The sequence below is a fragment of the Cannabis sativa genome, chromosome 6, assembly GCF_029168945.1.
Source record: "Cannabis sativa cultivar Pink pepper isolate KNU-18-1 chromosome 6, ASM2916894v1, whole genome shotgun sequence".
NCBI lineage: Eukaryota > Viridiplantae > Streptophyta > Magnoliopsida > Rosales > Cannabaceae > Cannabis > Cannabis sativa.
Window position 1 is genome coordinate 4,781,714 of NC_083606.1, and position 14,127 is coordinate 4,795,840.

The 14,127-nt window shown below is 31.1% G+C and overlaps 1 protein-coding gene and 2 long non-coding RNA genes across 3 annotated transcripts; 2 read left to right on the forward strand and 1 right to left on the reverse strand.

Moving 5' to 3' along the window:
* Positions 1-4,050: 4,050 nt before the first annotated feature.
* On the reverse strand, positions 4,051-5,237 carry LOC133038723 (uncharacterized). The gene is made up of 2 exons (XR_009688238.1): positions 4,610-5,237; positions 4,051-4,269 (listed from the first exon to the last, which is right to left on the reverse strand). It is a non-coding gene; the product is annotated as an uncharacterized LOC133038723 (long non-coding RNA).
* LOC133038722 (uncharacterized) lies at positions 4,107-4,842 on the forward strand. The gene is made up of 2 exons (XR_009688237.1): positions 4,107-4,342; positions 4,534-4,842. It is a non-coding gene; the product is annotated as an uncharacterized LOC133038722 (long non-coding RNA).
* A 974-nt stretch (positions 5,238-6,211) lies between the features above and the next one.
* Positions 6,212-8,043, forward strand: LOC115725326 (zinc finger protein CONSTANS-LIKE 5). Its single transcript, XM_030654807.2, has 2 exons — positions 6,212-7,170; positions 7,269-8,043. The coding sequence occupies exons 1-2, from the start codon at positions 6,409-6,411 to the stop codon at positions 7,668-7,670; spliced, it is 1,164 nt and encodes a 387-aa protein (XP_030510667.1). The 5' UTR covers positions 6,212-6,408; the 3' UTR covers positions 7,671-8,043.
* Positions 8,044-14,127: the final 6,084 nt, after the last annotated feature.

Here is a 14,127-nt window from a genome sequence, read left to right on the forward strand (position 1 = left end):
CGGCTCTCCACCAGCTTCCGTCTGTGCACCATCTTCTAGCTCCTCATAGATTCTTGCTGCGAACTCTCTTTTTGATGTTTCGTTTCGTATTCCATTTCCATGCGTGTAGTGTTCTTATTTCCAGGCTTTCCTACATCACATGAAGATACACTACCTTTTCCGACTGACAAGGGGGATATTCTAATTCATTGAAAACCACATTTCTAGCAATTACTACTTTTGGTCTACCCTTCTTGGAAATGCCTATTCTATAACCCTTGGTACCTAAGGCATAATTTAGGATAGTTCTGTTGGGATTTATACCCTAAAAGCAAATACTTAATGGATAATATATTAGAGAATATAATTATTAAATATCTAAAAATTCCTTATTCATATGGAGAAGGTATAATCTTGTAAGAATGTGCAAGAGAATTAAGATTATACGATATGAATAAAACAAGTCGGTAGTGTATTAAAGTATTGAGAATCTTTCATATGGAATTGCTAAGTACAGTTTACTATACACTATACTGCTAGTATGTATGATTTTAATTCGGATCACATGTGTAGATGGACATGTAGTAAAGATATTGTGTATAATTACATTATGCATGACTAGGCCAATATGTAATAAACATCTTTCATTAACTTGTTGTTTACCATGAAAAGAGTTTATCTTATCACAATGATGATCATTAGTAGATCAGCCTAAATCCTGAGTATACATGAACTCATATTTGTGTTCATTGAGTTCTTTGATTTACTCGTTAAAGTTTCTCAAAAAAGATGATTCTTACAACTTCTATTTTGGGAGCTTAATAACATGAGTGGATGAGAACATGTTATACAATAGTAGAATCCAAGCTTTCCTTATGGATCAAATATTAGTTCCCTTATAGTGTTAACGATCTAGGAGTGCTAACAGTTGGATCTAAATATATAATAAGTTATAGATTAACTGCTCACATTGAATTAATCGTACATAAAAAATCAATAGATAATTAGAAGGATAAAACGGTATTTTAACCAACTCTATTTATGAACTAATAATTAGAGGGTGAGCTACTTATATTGATTATATCAAATATCAATGGACTACAAGTAAGAATTCTGTAAATATAATTCTATATTGTTAAAGAGCGCAATTTCATATTTACAGTGGAGTAATAATAGAATTAAACCAGATTATTCTATTGATGATATTGATAGTAATCTTAGATTTATTAGAGTTTTGAAATATAGGTACATAGTCCCTGAGTCGCCTCTATACAACATTGTACACGAGAAAATTTTATTTGATGAATGAAATTCAAGTAAGAATTAATTTCTATGCAAAATAAATTCTTAAGGGCGAAATAATAATTTGTTAAATTATTGTTTTGATTAATTAGGTCGATTATCAATTGTATAGTTAATAGTATTTTAACTATTTAGTTTTATTGGATAAAAATTTATTAATTAGTTAAATATAATATTATTACTAAATAATATTAAAGAGAGAAATATATTATTTTAGAGAAAATAATATGTATTTTAAGCCTTGAAATAAGAGATTAATGAGAATTAATCAATTATTATTTATTGGTAGAATAAATAATAATTCTTATTTGTGGTAAAATTAAGAAATCAATTTTAAACGAAGATGGCTGACACGTGTATACCCATTTTACATGTGTAAGGTGACATATAAAGGTTTAAGATTAATTTAATTTAATTATTTTATTAGTTAAAATAATTTAAATTATATTAAGTTAAATATCTTTTAATTATTAATTAAATATATTATTGAATAATTATTTAATTAAAAAGATAATTATTAAAATAAAAGATTTACTGATATTTTGATATTTGGTTATTGGATATTTATATTTAAATTTAAATTCTGAATTCAAATCAAATTAGATATTTATCTTTTATTTTTAATAAAAGATTAGAGACTTTATTTATAACACTATATATAGGGATATATAGTATCATAAATAACGAGAGTTAAAGATAGTTAACAACAATTAACAAGTCAATAAACAGAGAAATAAACTAGAGAAATTAGAGAAAATATAATTTATATTCTATTCTCTATTAGATTCTCTCAAAGTAGGGCTGTACATCGGTCGGTTTGGGCAGTTTATCCTATATATTTTCTAACCCAATCTAAAGTTCGGGTTGCCAAAATTTAAGTGCAACCCGCCCAATTTAAAAAAAAAAAATTCTATAAACCGACCAACGGTTTGGGCGGTTTGGTCGGGTTAACCCGCCCAAACCGGCCAATTTTTTTTTTTTTTTTTTTTTAGTTTTAAAGTCAAAATTAACAAAAATTTTAAAAATAAATTAAAAATATCATATTCCACCAAAGTACAATACCATATATATGACATTAAAACTAATAATTAAGTATATAACTTTATATTATTATATATTTAATCATTTATATTATATATAATAAAAACTAAAAAGTTTTTTGAAAAAATAAAAGTGCAAAATCGGGTTGGTCGGTTGAATTGGGCGGGTTGGACCTATTTTCAACCCGCCCAATTAATAGATTGGGCGGTTTGTAATTTTTTTGGGTTATTTCGGTTTGTAATTTTTATCGGTTTTTTCGGTTCGGTTTGGGCGGGCATTCGGTTTAGGCGGTTTACAAATTTTTTTGTACAGCCCTATCTCAAAGTATTTGTTTTTCACACTCTTATTCAAGAATCTTCTTCATCTATAGAAGATTCTTCATACCAATTCCAAACTCAATCTCTCTCTTTTCTCTGTGCCTCTCTCTCTTTCTACTTCTTAATCTCTCTCTCTTCAATCTCAATCTTCAACCTCGAAGTCACCCCTTTTAAAAATATCTTTCAAAATGATAAATGTTGGTAGTATATATATAGATTAGGAATTTGGATCCCTAAATCGGTGGCTCCAAATGATAAGTTGTTAATAGTTACAACTTAACAAGCTCCTCGTAGAAATACTTCCACGTCAACTCAAGTTAAAGTGCTTTTGGATGAGTTGTATGCTTCCTGGAAGATGAACTGCTTATCCGGATGCTTCCTGGAAGATGAACCGAAGCGTACGCTGAAGGGACTTCCTAGATAAGAATAGCGACAGCTGGAGTGGACTATCTGAGACTCCCTTCCAGAAGGGAACAACTAGTTGTACATAACTTTTTTTCGGAGGAAGACTAACTTTCCAGATGGACAAGTTAGATTTCCGAGAACGTCCTTCTGGATGACATCTAACTTTCCATAAATGAATAACTTTCGAAGTGGACAAGCTAGACTTCCACACTCTTTTTCATACGATATCTAGCTTTCCACAAGATTTTTTTCGAGACCTTTTATTTTAGAGGAATTATACCACATTATATTTATTACATGTAAATAACTTTTTAAGTTAAATAAGACATAAATATGTCAAAATTGCTTATAAATGTATCACAAAAGCATCATAAACATGCTAAATTTATTATAACATATTATAATGAACTAGTAAGTTAACAAAGTTAAAAATAATTTTTTATATAAACAAATTAAATGGGTTGAATTGAATTTTAATTTCAACACAATTAATATAGGTCAAATAAATTTAGATTTTACAAATATAAGTCGGATTAATTTAAATTTTACATTTAAAATCTTCACACTACACTAACACAATCCCCACATACGAATGGCCACCTATTTATTCATCCATAACTTAGTACTTATTATTTTTTTTTGGAAGGAACCATATAAAACTTAGTTACTTAAAGCAACAAATTACAACATAAAAAACCAAAATGTGACAAATTTCTCTCTTATAATTATTATAAAAAGAGTAATTTGCGGCATAAATACCTAAGTTTATTTAATGGTTGCCGTTTAATACTTAAGTTAAAATTTTAGCGGTAAAAATACCTTCTGTTACAGTTTTGAAAGTTCCGTAAGTACCTTGCCGTATTCTGACACGTTGAGTGACAGATGGCAAGACACGTCATTTAAAATAATTACACATCATCAATATTAAATTGTCACATCAATTAAATCCAAAATAACTAAAAAAAGTTAACAAATATTTTTTTTCTAATAAAACTTAACAAATAAATTAAAACTAAAAGATAAAATTAAATTATTTATAAATAAACTCCCAAATCTTAAACAGGAGGCAATAGAGTCGGAGAGAGAAAGTAACGCAACCTTCTTCTCCGATTATGGGAACCCATCAATCGACAACGAGTGCCAATACAAGTTCCATCTTTGCCGACCACGAGTATCGTTCGAGGTTCCATCTTCTCCGACCATGGCCATCAATCAAGAGAGCAAGCTGGGATTTAACAGTTATCCAATTAACGGCGAAGAACCCAGGTGGAAGGTTCAAGGGCTGCAGTAGATTCAAGGTTTGAATTTGTGCACTATTTGGTGTTTCTTTTCTTTGTCTGATCTTTTTTGGATTTGGGTTTTGTATCATTGTTATTAATCCCTCTTTCCTATTAATATATATGAGTTTTTATTCTGGGTAAAAAAATTGCTTCCCTAGCTTTTAATTTGATTTTTGGGTTTGGGTTTGATTTTGTAATCTTTTGAACAGGGTTGTGCAAAACCAGAAAAATCTCCGAAACCAACAGCAAACCCCCAAAAAAATATCAAAACCCAAAAAATCTCACCTGAAATCTAAGTTTGCTCCTCACTCGAAGACGTTGAAGAAGTTGAAGAAGATGCAATCAATCGATGCCGAGGTCGGAGATAGAGAACCTTGAACGATGGTCTTCTCTAGAGAAGATGGATTCGCTAGTCTTCTCCCCAAAGAATTTGTCCCTCTCCATTGTGTTCATGAGATTTTTTTTCAATCGTGTTTTTGAGTTTTTGTTGGAAAGAAATGATAAGTTTATTTAGTTTTTGTTTTTGAGTTTTTGTTTCCAGGTTTTACAATTTATATTTTAAATTTAATTTAATTTTAGTTTTTGTTTCAATTAATGTATTGATTTTACAATTCAGATTGTAGGTATATAGATTTATATTAATTGTATTCAATTTTTTTTATTTTCAAATATATTTGTTAGTTTAACTTAAATTTATTTTTGAATAAAATTGTTCACACGTGGATAGTTAATAAAATGATGTGGCATTATTTTAAATGACGTGTCTTGCCATTTGTCACTCAGCGTGTCAGAAAACGGTAAGGTACTTACGGAACTTCTAAAACTGTAACAGAAGGTATTTTTACCGCTAAAATTTTAACTTAGATATTAAACTGCAACCAGTAGATAAACTTAGGTATTTACGCCGCAAATTACTCTTATAAAAATTATCCAAAATATTAAGAATAAACAATTTTCAATACCAATTGAGCCAAAAAAAAGTAATAGAATTCAATACAATTTTTACTTATAAAAATTAAATTAAAATTAAGACTCATTTTTCTCGATCCTCATTTTATTGGACCACATTCAATATTTTTAAATTTATCTAGATCCAATCAATTTATATATTGAATGTTTAATTTTACCATGCGATCTGATTCAATTAATTTCAGTTATTTAATTGATCTAACATCAATTAAATATTAGATTGGATCAGTTCTATCCATTCACGTTTATCTAATATTTTAAACATAATACTTTTTTTTTAGATCGGATCGAATTCATCAAATATTTTAGATTCACTATGTATTGGATTGGATTAGATCCATCCAATTCAAAAAAAAATTAAAGTAAAATTTTAGTATTAATTTTTATATATACATTTATACTTTATATATAACAACATAAAATTTAATTACTTATGCAAATTAAATAAAAACATTAATTATTTTTTTTTTTGAAGGAAAATGGTAACTTTATTAATAAGAATATTCAACCATTACAATAGAAAGAAAATCAGTAGGAACATCATCCTCACTAAAAATACGATTTGGATACAAACAAGAGTTACGAGCAATTGAATATTTAATATTTGACGATAAATTGTAATTAAATCGGTAATTTATCATTGAATTGGATCGATCCCCACTCCCCAGTCGCACTTATCCATGTCTAAATGGCACACGTGTGGGACCCGCGTCGGCACAGACGTTTGACAGCAACGAATCCGAAATAAATATTAAAAGTTTTTATCAAATTGCTCTATTGGGTAAATAATAAAAAAGTTAAAACAGTAAAAAAAAAATAAAATTAATAAAATTTATCTAAAACAAAACATTTTTTCATGGACAGGAATTGTCCACGTGTACCATTCCTATTCGCTAGCCCAAAGATTTTCTTCGTCTCTGACTTAATAGATAAACACTACTCTCTACTCTGCTTTGCTTTCTCTAATAATAATAACTCAAAATCATTTCATTTCATTTTGAGAAGTAATAAGAAGAAACTCTCTCTTTCTATTCTCGTCGAAATTATAAAACGACGGCGTTTTACGGTAACGGCGACGGAAAATTAAAATAGTTTAAAAAATAAAAGAGAAGAATATGGGATTAATTGGTAACGGCGGTGGAGGTTGGGGTATCGTAGGGAAGCCTTGTGACTCGTGCAAATCGGCGGCTTCAGCCGCCGTATTTTGCCGAGCTGACTCGGCTTTCTTGTGTCTAAGCTGCGACACCAAGATCCACTGCGCCAACAAGCTGGCGTCGCGCCACGAGCGAGTTTGGGTCTGCGAAGTCTGCGAGCAAGCTCCAGCCGCCGTTACCTGCAAAGCTGACGCGGCTTCGCTATGCGTTTCATGCGACGCCGATATCCACTCGGCTAATCCGTTAGCTCAGCGCCACGAGCGAGTTCCCGTGGAGCCGTTCTACGACTCAACCGACTCTATTGTCCGCTCCTCTGCTGCACTTAATTTCTTCGCCGTACCTGCTAGTGGCGCGTGCTCTGACGAGACCGGTGGTGGCGCGTGTCGTAACGATGAAGCTTCTTTGCCTTGGATGATTTCTAATCCTAATTTTGATTCTAAGCTCATGGTGGCGGCGACGGCGGCGGAGGAGGAGGAAGAACCTAATGTTGTTGTGAAATCGAGTACTGATAATTTGTTCTTCTCTGAAATGGATTCGTTTCTTGATTTTGATTACTCAAACACGATTCACTCTAGCTCCATAACCGATAGCGTCGTTCCGGTTAAAATCAAACCGAATCCTCCATCTTCGATTGTAAACAACTCAGAAAATTGCTTCGACATTGATTTTTGCAGATCTAAGCTCTCCTCGTTCAATTACCCTGCGCAGTGTCTCAGCCAAAGCGTAATTCTCAATTCCGCTAAATCTTGTTTGTTTCCCGAGAAAGTAATTAGAAAAATTTCATACTGATTAAATCTCCGTTACATAATAACTTCTTTCAGGTCTCATCATCGTCAATAGATGTAGGAATAGTCCCCGACGGAAACTCCATATCCGAAATATCATTCTCTTTCGGCGGAAGCTTGAATCAAAACTCATCGACCGATCCACTGCCTAGCATTTCAGCATCAACGAACTCGTCCGAGCCAACTCAGCTCTGCGGATTAGATCGAGAAGCGAGAGTTTTGAGGTACAAAGAGAAGAGAAAGAACAGAAGATTCGAGAAGACGATTCGTTACGCTTCGAGAAAAGCTTACGCAGAAACTCGTCCGAGAATCAAAGGGCGTTTCGCTAAGCGAACCGAAACAGAGACCGATCTCGATCTCGAACCAATCTACGGCTCAGCCGCTGCTGCAGCAGCTTTTATAGCCGAGTCTCAATACGGCGTCGTTCCAACGTTTTGATTATGGAAAAACGACGACTCAAACAAAATTCACCTCTGTTTGGATTTCTTTTATCAAAATCTTCTACTATGCTTATTTATTAGTTCTTCACAAAAAAATTAAAAAAAAAAATAATCAAAAGTCATGATCTTGTACTTCACTTGATTTGATTCTTGATTTAGAATAATCGTACGGTTTAAAAGTGTTTTCTGAATATTAATTATTACGTAATGTTTTTTTTTATGGTAGAGTTACAGCCTTTGATAAATATAAATATATATATAAAATATGAGATTTTATATTTTTTGGTTTTTTTTTTTTAAGAGCTAAAGCCAATTAGTGTAAAACTCTTTGTATTTAATAATAAATGTAATATTTCAAATCAGTTTGTTAATTTTGATTGGTTTAGGCCCCCACTATAACTTGTTTTCTTTATTTAATTATTTCGTTCTAGTATGATTTTATTTTTATTTTTTAATTTTAATATCAAAAGCTGTGTATGTAGTGCAAGTAAATAATAATAAAAAATGATGTAAAATCAGTTTCTTAATTCTGATTGGTTTAAGGCTACACCAACTTGTTTGTTCACTTAATTTATTTGATTTAATATTATTATTAGTGGTCCGAAAGTGGCAAGAGTTGTCTAACCAATACAATTATATCATTTAGTAATGGTTGGACTTTGGATTATTTAATAGTTTTGTAATAAATTAAGATAGTGGGGGGTTCAATAATAATAATAATAGAATTAGTATTTTATTTTTATATTTTAAAATAGTTTTTTGTTATATATTTTTTTACGGAATTTTATATAAAAAATTTTATTGTAACTAGCGCTATTGTATAAAAATTTTTATTGTAATTAGAGCTGCAACTACTTTAGAAACTCAAACCGTAAATAAAAAAAAAAAATACAGTATATAAAATAATTTTTTTTTTGTGTTATACTATATTAAGTATTAGATCACATATAATTTAAAAAAATCACTATTACTTATCAAATGTGTTGAGTATTATTGTCCAATAATAATATTCTAATAATAATCAGTAAAGATACTCATATTCTAGTTAATTCATGAAACTTGATAAGGTTGTAGTGACCTTCTCTGTATTATTAATTATTATATGTATGACATGTTTGACTTTCTAAGAAAAGAAAAATCACATGTAAATGTTTTTTTTGGTTTCTTTTTATAGACACAAACAAAAGACTAAAGCCTTTTTACAGTGAGAAGAGAACAACTGAGTTTCCCTGAAACTCTTTTTATTTTTGCAGTAACTATCATCAATATATATATATATATATATATATATATATATATTTATATATATTCTAGGCTCAATCTTCTTTGATATGTGTCAATGTCATTTATTGTAAATTGTTCTATCTTCTTTGTATTTTGCTTCCAGAGAATATTGAATACGATAACATTTCAATTAATATATTTAAAAAGAAAATAAAACAATTAAAATGTATGATTATGTATTGTATGACATGTTATGTAGTTAGATTGAGTTTTAATTGATGTACTCGTGAGTTTTGATACGATTTACTCTATACTGTGTTAAGTTTTTACTGTTGTTTTTTTTACAGTTGTTTTTAAGTTCTTCTACTATTGTTTTTAGTTGTTCTATTTGTGTTCTACTGTTGTTTTATAAAAATACAGTATTTTTGAAAAGATTTTCGCGTGATAGTATTTTTGTAAAAATTAATCTAAATTCTAATATTTTTGTAAGTTATGTATATCAAATCTATTGAAGGTAATGTTTAGAATTCCATCTTTTTGAGAGGTTAATCGTATTTTTATAGTTATAATATTTCTATTTATAAAATAAAAAAAAGCCCATACTAAACAAGGAAATGTAAAAAATTATCATTTTTATTAAAACATTATCATACCAAATAAAAAATAAACTTTTAAAAATACACATATATTTTTTTTAAAATAATAATAAATTATAAATACTATTATTCTTATAAAAAGGGCTAAAAAATTTATGATTAACAATATTCTAGGAAAATTTTTATGGTATACGAAGAGTGTTTTTGACATTCACATAATTTTAGTTTCAATACATTTTTATATGAATGTGTATAACGTGATCATTTTAAGACATTTTGTAAATTTTTAAGAAATTAAAAAAAAAAAAAATTTAGTAAAAATAAAATTTAAACAGTTTGTTGTACACTGTTACATAAAACAAACTATGACTAAATCTGGATGTAGAAAATACAAAAAGGGTGCATAATGCACCTCTCTTTTCGGGAGTGTATTGTTAAAGTACCCTAATTAATATAGATATTTTTCAATCAAGAATAATTTGATTATCATTATAAGTTAATTAACTATATAAATGTAGCTAATATAAGCTAATGCTTTAGTTGAGAATTGAATTTAAGAATTTTATATTCATATATGTAATAATATTATTTTTCTTCGTATAATATATAGGCTAATTAAGATTTTTATCTCCCGAATTTTGATATGTACTAAATTATACTTTCTAAATTTTTTTAGCTGTTAAAAATTCTCCATGAATTATTGAGATTGTTAGATTTAAGGATTTTTGTCCAATTTAAGTAAAGAAAGTCTAACCTGACCGAAGTATTAGTAAAATTTAACGAGTGGTAAAAGCTGCCTAAATTTATCAGTAAAATAGTGGTATGCTAAATTAGCTCTAATTGTTCATGTAATGTCGGGAGCGACGGCGGGTGGTGCCTCTGGTGGGGCTGTTTGAGACTTTGGGTTTGAGTGATGTTAATCTGTTTGTAGATATAGGAATTAATGAGGAGTAAGGGTGTGTGGGACTTGGGCAGTGGTGATTGCCTGGGAAGGGGCGGTTTTGTGCTCCTCAAGTTCATCAGCGATAGATTTCTTTTATCCTCATGTGGCGGAGGAAACAACTCTCTTAAATAGGTTATTGTTGTGTTGTCGTTTGGGGTACAATACCATCATCACTATTTTCTTAGATAGCTTTCGTCTTGTTCAACCTATTAATAGGAATGATAAGCGTCAAACTGAGTTTGGCATTATTATTCATGATATTTTACATGTTTGGCAATCTTTTTGTTCTATTTTATCTTTCTCATTGTAAAATGGCTCAAAATATTATGACTTGGGTACAATTAGCGCTTACTGTCTTGCCTATAATTTTTGCTTTTTGAATTAATCTTTTAATTTTTTCGACTTGGTGCCTTTTAATGAAATTTTCTTTAGTTCAAAAAATAGTGGCATGTTACTATTCAAATGTCTAATGACATTTATGTATTTATTACAATCATAAAAGCATGACTAATTTGATTTCTCCTATTTTTTTTTTTAAAAAATATATTTATAGGTATAATTTTATTATACAAAAAATATATATCTCCATTTTATATAAAGACACCTTATATATTTATTTTACTTTGTTGAAAAATATGGGGTTCCATCTCAAAATTAATTATTGATTAGTAGAGTAGCCTATGTTCTTATATATTGTGACAGTCAGTAGTCCCGTGATCCGTAAGGAGAAATACAAGGAGAAATACAGAGTAAGCTGTGCAACCCTACACCGCCTGGGGAAGGTCAAGTGGGATGATTTTGAGACTGTGCAGGTATGGGACTACACAGTCGAAGAGGACTTAAATGAATTGATTTACTATCTATATCAACAAGGTGCATCTTATTTTTCAGTAGCCCATCACGAAAGAACTTCAAGGTTAAGCGTGCTTGACGTGGGATAATTTCAGAATGAGTGACCTCTATAGATGTAAACGGGGTGAAGCAGGTGCAGGGATTGCTCCCCCACCCCATACATGCTTCCTAAATTTACCCCAATACACGTTTAAATCAAAAGCAAGGACGGGGCGAGAATTACCCGACGGGGGAAGGATTCCCATCGAGTACCCATTACATATTTATTTTTGAAAAAAAAAATAATGTCTTAAAGAGAATTTAAAAAAAAAAAAATCATAAAAACTCATTAAAACAATAAACATGAGTGTAATAGTTGGTATAGTAAATGGAGTTAGTAAATACAAAATTAGTAATCGAAAATAAATAGTTAAGTGTCATTTTTTTTAAAGCAGTTAAGTGCGATTATTAATATGCATCACCGCAAATATTTTCATGAAAACTAAAATGTCTCATTACTATAATCAATAAAAAGCCTGAATCATGTAGTTATTTTAGTTGTAGTTGTTATAATTTTAAAACTTAAATATATACATATATCATATCGGGGCAAGTTCGAGGCGGGTATCTATTCCCCCCCACCCTGTTTCCAACTCGAGTATGAACATTTAAACCCATACCCGCCCCGCCCCCGATACCCGAACTCGGGGGTATAATTGTCATCCCTAGTGACCTCTTGGGAAGCTTTTCCAGGAAGTGTGTGAGTGAGGACAAAGCACGCTGGAAACACTCGTGTTGGTTTGTAGGGTCATTCGTCATTCCAAGAAGCAGCCACAGTGACATACTCGTGTATAAGAGCCATCATTCCGCAGGTGTAAGGGCTCAATGGATGTGACAGTCAGTAGTCCCGTGATCCGTAAGGGGAAACACCGAGTAAGCTGTGCAATCCCACATTGCTTGGGGAAGGTCAGGTATGGGACTACATAGTTGAAGAGAGCTTAAATGGATTAATTGGTACTACCTATATCAACAAGGTGCATCTTATTTTTCGGTAGCCCATCATGAAAGAACTCCATGGTTAAGCGTGCTTGACCTGAGATAATTTTAGGATGGGTGACCTCCTCGGAGTTTTCTTGGGATGCGTGCGAGTGAGGACAAAGCATGCTGGAAACACTTGTGTTGGTCTGTAGGGTCAGTCATCATTCCATGAAGCAGCCAGAGTGGTGTACTCCACTACAAGAAATGTCACTTTTGCCAGCACATTTTTGTACTGACAAAAGTTGGTATTGCGCTGGTAAAATAGAATTTACTTGTGATGTGTTGGCAAAAGGGGGTTGGCAAATCAATGTTGGTATTAGAACTTTTGCCAGCATGAAATAAAAAGCGTTGGCAAAAAAGACTTTTACCAGCGCGTAAATGTGCTGGTAAAAGTTAGATTTTAGCCACTGCAAATGTACGCTGGTAAAACTTTGATCTCTTTGCCAGCGCAGTTTGCGAAATGCGCTGGTAAAAGTTACTTTTATCAGCATAGTAGCGAACTGTGCTGGTAAAAATGACATTTCTTGTAGTGCTCGTGTATAAGAGCCATTATTCCGTGGGTGTAATAGCCCAATGGAGGCTTGAAGAGGGGACGTTACAATGGAGGCTTGAAGCGGTGACGTTACAAATGGTATCAGAGTCTTGATCTAACCGAAAGTGTGGTTGACGAGGACGTCGAATCCCGTAAGGGGGTGATTGTGACAGTGAGTAGTCCCGTGATCCGTAAGGGGAAATACCGTATGGAACTACACAATTGAAGAGGGCTTAAATGTATTGATTGGTACTACCTTTTATCAACAAGGTGTATCTTATTTTTCAGTAGCTCATCACGAAAGAACTCCACGGTTAATCGTGCTTGACCTGTGGTAATTTCAGGATGGGTGATCTCTTGAGAAGTTTTAACAGGAAGTGTGCGAGTGAGGACAAAGCACCCAAGAAAGACTCGTGTTGGTTTGTAGGTTTGTAGGGTCAGTCGTCATCTCAGGAAGCAGCCAGAGTGACGTAGTCGTGTATAGGAACTATCATTTTGTGAGTGTAAGAGCCGAATAGAAGCTTGAAGTGGGGACGTTACATATATGGCTCAATATTTTTATATTTAATCCATGTGGGATAATGTTCTCTAATACACTTTAAACAAGAACTAAAGAATATCTATTTATTTCGTTAAGGAGTGGGTATTTTTAGAATGACTCTAATAAAATTTAATAGTTTCGCTATCAATAATTTTTTAGAAAATATTGATTTGTTATATTCATAAAAGCTTGGATTACTTTGCTGCTAATATTCATATCAAAAAATATATAAAACTATTCAAATGATGACACCAATTTATGAAGGAAAGATCTACATCAAATGCCATTAAAGAGAAGAAAAAAATATTGAAAGAAAATTTCTCACTCATACATCTCTTTCAAAGACTTGTACTTATTAATTAACAACAAATGCAAATATAATTATATAAATGTCAAATGAAACGAAAAAAGGTATTAAATAATTTGTTGAGCCTTTTGAACATGGAAGTGTAAATTTTTTACTTTTAAAAAATGTAGAAAATTCAAAATATGGAATATATATAATAAATTAAGTTTAGCTCATTAAATAATACACCTTTCTATTTATAATTAATTAAATATATATTATCAAAGAAATGATATTCGATTGATGAACTAAATTGAAAATTTGTGGTATTATATGTGTGATAAATAAATAAATTTTTTTAATTAGGGTAAATATTATTTTGGATCCCGTGTTTTGCAAATGTTAAAGATTGGACCCTCTGTTTTGTTAAATGACAAAATGGACCCTGTATTTTCTAAAATAGT

Excerpts from the sequence above, each read along its gene's own strand:
- LOC115725326 (XM_030654807.2), top strand. The coding sequence starts at position 6,409 with ATGGGATTAATTGGTAACGGCGGTGGAGGTTGGGGTATCGTAGGGAAG. Across the intron at positions 7,171-7,268 it reads CGCAGTGTCTCAGCCAAAGC|GTCTCATCATCGTCAATAGA; the intron begins GTAATTCTCAAT and ends AACTTCTTTCAG.